The sequence below is a fragment of the Dermacentor silvarum genome, chromosome 5 (assembly GCF_013339745.2).
Source record: "Dermacentor silvarum isolate Dsil-2018 chromosome 5, BIME_Dsil_1.4, whole genome shotgun sequence".
Lineage (NCBI taxonomy): Eukaryota > Metazoa > Arthropoda > Arachnida > Ixodida > Ixodidae > Dermacentor > Dermacentor silvarum.
In genome coordinates, this window is record NC_051158.1 from 47076666 (window position 1) to 47083925 (window position 7260).

The window sequence follows — 7260 nt, forward strand, 5'->3', positions numbered from 1 at the left end:
GCCCTCAATTATTTGTTTTAATTCATCCCCACTGTTGCTGAACAGGACAATGTCATCTGCAAACCCAAGGTTGCTGAGATAGCGAAGGTTGTTTTCAGCTTACTTTACTCAAAATTCTATTTTATATTCTTCCCTCCTGCTCCACGGCCCGATTACTGGCCAATCCCACGTAGTGAATTGCGCAGTTTCACTAAGAAACAACCAACAAAGTAACCATCATCACCGTCTTCTTCGGAGCTATTTAAGCTCAGACGTTATGATAAAGAAGATGAAGATAACACGCGCTCCGTGACATCACGCACGAGCGGCTAGGGGCCCGAGCTCCGCTGACAGCTCATCGCCAGATCCTCGACGCAACGTCCCGAAGAAAGCCATGGCCTGCGCTCGCGAAGACGACGCAAGCAGACCCGAAGTCCAGTTCGCGCCGAACCTCAACTTCTGGGACCCGACGACTCGCGAAGTGAAGGACGAACCACCGTCACCTCGGTGCCTGCGCAAAACTAGGCGCGACATTCTAGATATTTACGCCCAACCAGTTCCGGGAGTCGTCGTCGCCCCCGACGAGAAAGACGTCACCCGCATCCACGTCCTCTTGCTGGGACCTCCCGGCACTCCTTACGAAGGTGGCTTCTTCCGGTACCTTCTCAAGTGCCCCGCGGATTTCCCAGCCGAGCCCCCTCGGGTCAGGCTCATGACCACTGATGGCGGACGCGTCCGGTTCGCGCCGAACCTGAACGAAGACGGCATGATCTGCCTGAGTCTCCTGGGGACGTGGCCCGGACCCGTCTGGAAGTCGTCGGTTCACAGCATAAGGACCGTGCTCATAGCCATCCAGTCATTGATGACCCAGGAACCCTTTCACAACGAGCCGGCGCTGGTCAGGGGCCGGCCGGAAGAAGAGTCGCGCGCCTACAACGACCTACTGGTCCACGAGACACTCAGGGTGGCCGTATGTGACGAGGTGGAGGCCTCTCTGGACGCCGGTTCGTCGTACCCGCCGGAACTGAGGAAAGTCGTGCTCAGGACCTTCCCGGAGTTGTACGACTCGCACGTGGAAACAGCCAGGCTCAACCTGCGGCACACGGGCTTCGAGGGGACCGACCCGTTCGGAGGTCGCACGGTGACGTACCAGTACGACGAGCTGCTGACGCGACTACAGCACTTGTACGACCAGGTCTTGAAGATAAGCGAAGCCGGCTTCTCCAATGGAAAGTCCGAATGAGTGGTCTGGGCTCGTCTCCACCATCCTTGTGTTTGAATAAAGTTGTCCTTGTTGCTTGTTCCTCCCTTGGATTTGTTTCCTTGTTCCATGGTGTATAGTCATCAGGAACTGTCCATGGTTGAGTTTCAAGCACTGATCTCTCTGCTTAACTAGGGGTACATTCGGCTGGTCAAAATAGGGCACTCGGAACTCGTTCGGCTGATACTCTCCAGCTCGGAGGCACTCGATCTCAACTTCTACCTCGGAGCAAGGCTGAGAACTGTCGGAGTTCCGGTCACGTTGTTCCAGCAGCTTCTGTTGATGGCATTGTCTGCCGCGGCGGCAGTTGGCTTGTGCTTCGGGGTATATAGGAGGCTATGTTCGGGGCCTGCGCGCCTTAAAACGAAGGAAGCGTTCACGTGTTTCCGCTTCCGGTCCTCGATTGCTCTGGCGAGCGGCTGCACGTTGAATTGGACAAGACTTCATCTCCGATGGAGAGCGCGTTCCACATCGTGGAAATTCGAGTAAGGCGCGGTAGGTGCTTCAGCTGGCGTACAGCAGCCAGCGAAAAGCCGTCTCAGTGTTACCAGCGGACAAAACATTTATTCTCCTCCGGACTTGATGGACTTTTGTTGAGTTTTAAGTCCTGAAGATTCCAATCAGAGATAATTGAGGGTCCGTAAGGTTTTTTTTTTCTTGCGCTCTTATCTGACGCTGTTCATGATGTCTATTGAGGGCTTGCATAGATATCTTCTGTGATTTTATATTTTATTTTGCATTCAGTCTTCGTCGGAATGCGGCTCCAGATAAGGAGAAAATTAGAGTAAAAGCGGAGAGGTCGCCAACAGTCGTGCGACAGTGCGGCTTAGCCAAGCAGCACTGCGCCATAGCTTCTGGCCCACAGTGGCGCGACTTTCTTATCGAGACTTATGGTAAATTCGGATGGTCGACCCGGTTCTCCAAATCGGATTGCAAGACGCTCCAGATCCGAGTCAGACAGCACGCCTCACCCAAGCAGCGAGTTACTTTCCGATAGTTGACGTCCATCGTGCAGATGCCGCCCTACCTTCTGGGCATGCAAAGAAATTTCCGATACCGACGTTGTTCGTTTGATACTGCAACTTTTATTGATCTTAAGCCAAGCACTTTTTTTTGTTCTGGGATACAATAGAAAGGATGGATTAACTTCTGGGAACGATGTACAAATCTTGCTTTGCGCTGGCGTTCGATTATATTCATCTTCTTCACCCAGACAGAATACCTGCAAGTAAAAATAAAGGAAAAGAAAGCAATCAGCAGACTGCATACGCTTTTTCTGGGTCTGAACTCATTGCGATAGCAGCAATAAGTTCTCACAGCGAACACCGACATCTTATGAAGAACAATTTGATGATAATTACGATCCTCACGTATGACGCCTACCCACTGAGGAGGATAAGCCAACAATAGGTGGTGTGTGCACACGGCATCCAGGACGTGCTTCCGGCTCTACGATTACTTCCGGTGCCTGCATTCATCAAAAGCGCAGCCTTCGAGATTGGTTTCTGTTACTCGTCGTTAACGTCGCTGGGACATGGAGTTATTATTTGCGATGCACACATCATTCTCGCCCGATACACTATTGCCGGCTGTGATCTCCGAGATACGTGTACAGAAGTCACCGATGTCGGAGGTTATGTGACGCGCGAAACCTCGCACAAATTACCAATCGTGTAAGCTTTGCGATAGCTCAGCGTTTAGCGCACCCCCCTCCCAAATGCGAATTGCCGGATGTCCAAAGTATTCTTTTTCTTCGCCATACAATAAGGTTGAAGCAGAGGGGAGAGCGTGCCTCATTATCATAACTGGTTTTGGCACGTAAACCCCAGAAAGAAGGGAAGGGCCCGACGAGAACGACGTTATTGGCGTAACGATAGGCAGTAACAACCATCATCAGATCAATTTTCGAAGATTTATGGCCTCGTTTTCACATTCCGCGTGTGATTGTCACACAATCGGCACTAGGTCGGTTAAATGTACATATTTGTGATGTAATGTACATATTTGTGATGTAATGTACATATTTGTGATGTAACAGCAGCTTCGTAGTGTGAAGAAAAGGCCGGAGTTGGCATTTTTTCCTCGTCCTTGGATTGGTATTTTCTTGTTCGGCTCCCAGACTTAACTACAATATTCCTGGCGGAATGCCTAGCTGTTGTTCTATCCATGCGTAAGCTTCACTCTTACGTGAGAGCCGCGCGGTAATCGTCACAGATTTTTTCGCCGTTGTGCGCCTCTCTTACTGCTCCCGGCGAGTCGCATTTGCAAGAGTCGCATACATGTCACTCTTAAGAGACCATATACGCTACGTGTTACGCCAGACGACGTAGACAGCTTCAGAAGTTATCCAATCCAGTTGAGAGCTATATCGCTGTACACCCAGCCGTCATGGTGGCGTAGCGCCTTGGCGTTGCGCTGCTTACGCACGAGGTCGCGGGATCAAATCCCGGCAGCGGCGGCCGCATTCCCACGGGGGAGCGAAATGGAAAATAAAATGCCCGCGCACCGTGCTTTATGTGCACGTTAATTAAAGAACCCTAGGTGTTCAGACTGAATCCGGAGTAACCCACTGCGGCCTGCTTCATAATCATATCGTGGTTTTGGCCAACACCACCTAGACAGCACAAGGCCTGTGCACTCCGATCCATGACGTCATGATACCTGACCCGACTGTCACAGAATCTAATGGGGATGTTCCCGAATAAGCCGTGGTGATTTGACGTCGCCACTTTCGTCACGCCAACCTTGGCAATGGAAACTTCGGGTCAGATAGCATGACGTCATGGATCGAAGTGAACATGTCTTGTGCTATCTAGGTGGTGTTGTTTTGGCACGCAAAATCCCTTCCCCCCCCCCCCCCTCAAAAGAAATTTATCGCTGTACAAGCCAGATAAGAGCCCGCGCCTTAGAATGAGCACTGAACGGAATACGGGGATCCAAAAAGAAAGAAAAACAGATAAGATAAGTTGCGTCTTCATCTACTGCGCTGTGATCTTTCTGTGTCCATGCCTCCAATCGGTCAAGCCTCCACTGTTGTGAGAGCTCATATCGGAGCAAGACTCTTATCTAAAAGGACTTCCGGGTGAAACGTGAGCGGCACTCACAAGGTACGCCGAGAGCGGCGCTCAGAGTCGTGCTGAAGCCCAGGAAGGCCGCCTGAACCGCTGTGTTTTGCAGGCCCGAGTTGATCGCCTTGATCAAGTTGCACGTAGTGCTCCTGGCTACCGTGAGTAGCTGGTTGGCGGGCAGCTGAGTCAGGATGCACTGCGTGAAATGGGAAAAAAAGTGTAATGACAATGGCATGCTCCAGATGTTGCGCCGACATCTCAGTATGCTTCGTCGTCGCCCCAGAAACTCACGCTGTGCAGCCAGAGTCACGTGGTCCCGCGAGCCAATCAGCAACGAGAACCGGCCGAGCGTTCTGCCCATTGTCACTGCCGCTAATCAATGCGTACGCGACGCCTCTTGAGTGGAGTGATCACGGAAGGGTTAGCGGTGGACAAGGGAGAGGCATTCGTTCACCCAACGCTTGCTGGCCGACATGAAACACGGCTTTAGCAGCTTTGCGCAGAGCTGGCGAGTTAGGGTTTGGTTTGGGTCTTGAACCCTGTTGGCCTTGATGCGTACGCGGGTCGGACATTGTCCGGTAACTTTGGGCTCGCAATTTCGAAAACTACCTATTTATATGTCCCAATATATGGCTTCAAACCAAGCATAATCCAACCCTACCTAACCTAACGCTGCACAACCTAACCTAGCAAGCTTACCCTGATCTAACCCAACTAACCACACCCAACCCAGCCCAATTGCATTACACAAATGCCCCGTGTACCTTCTTAAAACTGCCACCTGGTATCCCGCGATGCACAATTCCCTGAATGCGACAAACAACGCATTCTTAAAATGACCGTTACGAGTGTAGCTGCCGCGTGAACGTATGAACAACTCATCAGTTTGCCCAATGTATGGCCTGCGTATTTTCGGGCAACCGTTGGTTGCCAGAAAAGCCTAGCTCTGACGGTTTCTTGTCGTGTCTGCTACTCGATGTCAAAACTAGCCTAATGATAGTCAAGTGGTGTACTTTCAGCAAGGCAAAGCTACATTTTACACTGCTGACAGTCGGAATTAGCCAAATAGCTGACAGAGTCTCTGCCTGGCAAAAAAAGAATACCTCAACAGCCCGCAAATTTCAGTGAAATTTTGAAAATTAGTTTGACGGCGGCTAAGCAAGGGTATTATTTCCTGCTTTTCAAAGTGTTAATCATAGCTGTTAGGCGGGCCAGTGTAGTGCCAAACCTTGCGAAACAAGGTACTATTGCGAATTCCAACGGGACACAAACTGTGCAACTAGACGTCATAAACACCGGGCTATATACAACACTCATTTATTGACGCTGAGCTATATAAACTCCCCCCCCCCCCCCCCTTGTTTTTTAAAGCAGGAACCATGCCAAACCGTACCATACCTATCGGCATCCCACACAAATACACAGGGGTAGAGGTATCGAAGCATTAACGAAGCGCCGGAATGCGAGAAGAGAGCGGTACTTACAATAACGGCTTGCACCGTCGATTGGACCATGTTAGTCTGCAAAGAGAACACAACGATGATTGCACACGCACTCGTCGAGTCTTCGACGCACCTTCACGCAAAGCGCCGGAATTTGGGAACTACGCGTTGCGTCCCTTTTGCAAAGTAAATTACACAAAAAAAATTTCCTGAAGCCACGTAAGCCTCAGTGAATAACGTGGAAATATTAAGGATCAACAACATCCCCTCACAGAAGACTACGTTCCGGTGAAAGGAGAGAGGCTCATAATTATGATACAATAGCTGGGGAGTCAACCTGAGCCAAACTTCTGACTCGGCATTGGTAAGGGAGTAAAAAGAGAGTAAACTCTCGTTAATGAGGTGGAAAGTACGTGTAATCTCGTTTTGAGACTTTGAATAGACTTTGCTCTTCATGCCCGCTTAAAAAAAAAACCAAAAAAAAAAACGTGTCATGCACATAACACAGTGAATTTACGAAGTTTGTGTTTCATTGTGAATGTAGGAGGAATGCTTAAGAGAAACATAAAGTTAATGCTAATGGGTGGATTACACTTTCGACATTGCAAATGGGTCATTATCCGCGTGTGGAGGCTACTCTCTGTCGGGAAGAGAGATAAATGAAATGGAAGGCGATAGAAGGAGAGAAGAGATAAGAACATGAAGGGGAGATAACAAAATGCGCAAACAAAAACGCGATGCAACGCGCTACGGCTCTTAAAATCTGCCACAGAGTCCGCATGCTATCAAGCAGCAGAGCAAAGCGTTTAATTAAATTTTCCTGTGCTGGAACACGGCCTGAAGTCCAAGGATTCTCACTCCCGTCAAGGGGCGGTGCTCAAGTTTGTCAAGCGCAGTCGAGAGCACTTTTCTAGCCACAGCTCGCAACTAGCGAATCTATTTTGTTTTGTCCTGTGCGAGCAGTGCTTTCAAATACCTTTGCTCGAAACGCGATCAAGTCCTTTCATCTGTTAATTACATACCATTGAGTCACTTCCGACTCTTGGTGACACGTACCATTAACATATACGAACGCCACTGAGATCTGCTTGAGACGAAGTTCTCTAATCTCACTGAGACATTTTCCTGTGGCCTGAAGAATCCCGGCCATCTAACCATCTCACGCACTGACGTCCCCACTTTCGCCTACTGTCTACTTTAGAGAGTATTAAATTACGTTTCATTGAACCGACAACCCTCATGACATCAACTAAAGAAAAGTTTCAGTTTCACGGCTTTTGCTTCGAAGGAACATTCGGCTTCGATCTCACTTCAGAAGGAAAGATTTGTTAATCTGGCAGTCCATGGAATCCTTGAGACTCTACACAAGCACCGAAGCTCGAATGAATCAAGTTTCTGTGTTTCACATATTTCCGCAAGGTCCGTGACTCACACCATTACATCCCGACGCAAAAAACTGGAGCGTTAGCCAGTGTATTTAGTTGCTAGGGTAACAGTGTTATCTTTCATT

General features: G+C 49.4%; 2 protein-coding genes and 1 long non-coding RNA gene across 3 annotated transcripts in view; 1 reads left to right on the forward strand and 2 right to left on the reverse strand.

The window, feature by feature from the left end:
• Positions 1 to 373: 373 nt before the first annotated feature.
• Positions 374 to 1222, forward strand: LOC119454109 (ubiquitin-conjugating enzyme E2 Z). The gene has a single exon (XM_037716115.1). The coding sequence runs from the start codon at positions 374 to 376 to the stop codon at positions 1220 to 1222; it is 849 nt and encodes a 282-aa protein (XP_037572043.1).
• A 1116-nt stretch (positions 1223 to 2338) lies between these two features.
• Positions 2339 to 5828, reverse strand: LOC119452390 (uncharacterized). The gene is made up of 3 exons (XR_005191896.2): positions 5793 to 5828; positions 4345 to 4504; positions 2339 to 2462 (listed from the first exon to the last, which is right to left on the reverse strand). It is a non-coding gene; the product is annotated as an uncharacterized LOC119452390 (long non-coding RNA).
• A 1228-nt stretch (positions 5829 to 7056) lies between these two features.
• Positions 7057 to 7260, reverse strand: part of LOC119454110 (uncharacterized) — an 8741-nt gene continuing 8537 nt past the window's right edge. The window contains exon 7 of the mRNA XM_037716116.2: positions 7057 to 7110. Within this exon, the coding sequence (XP_037572044.2) occupies positions 7057 to 7110 (54 nt within the window). The remainder of the gene's footprint in view (positions 7111 to 7260) is intronic.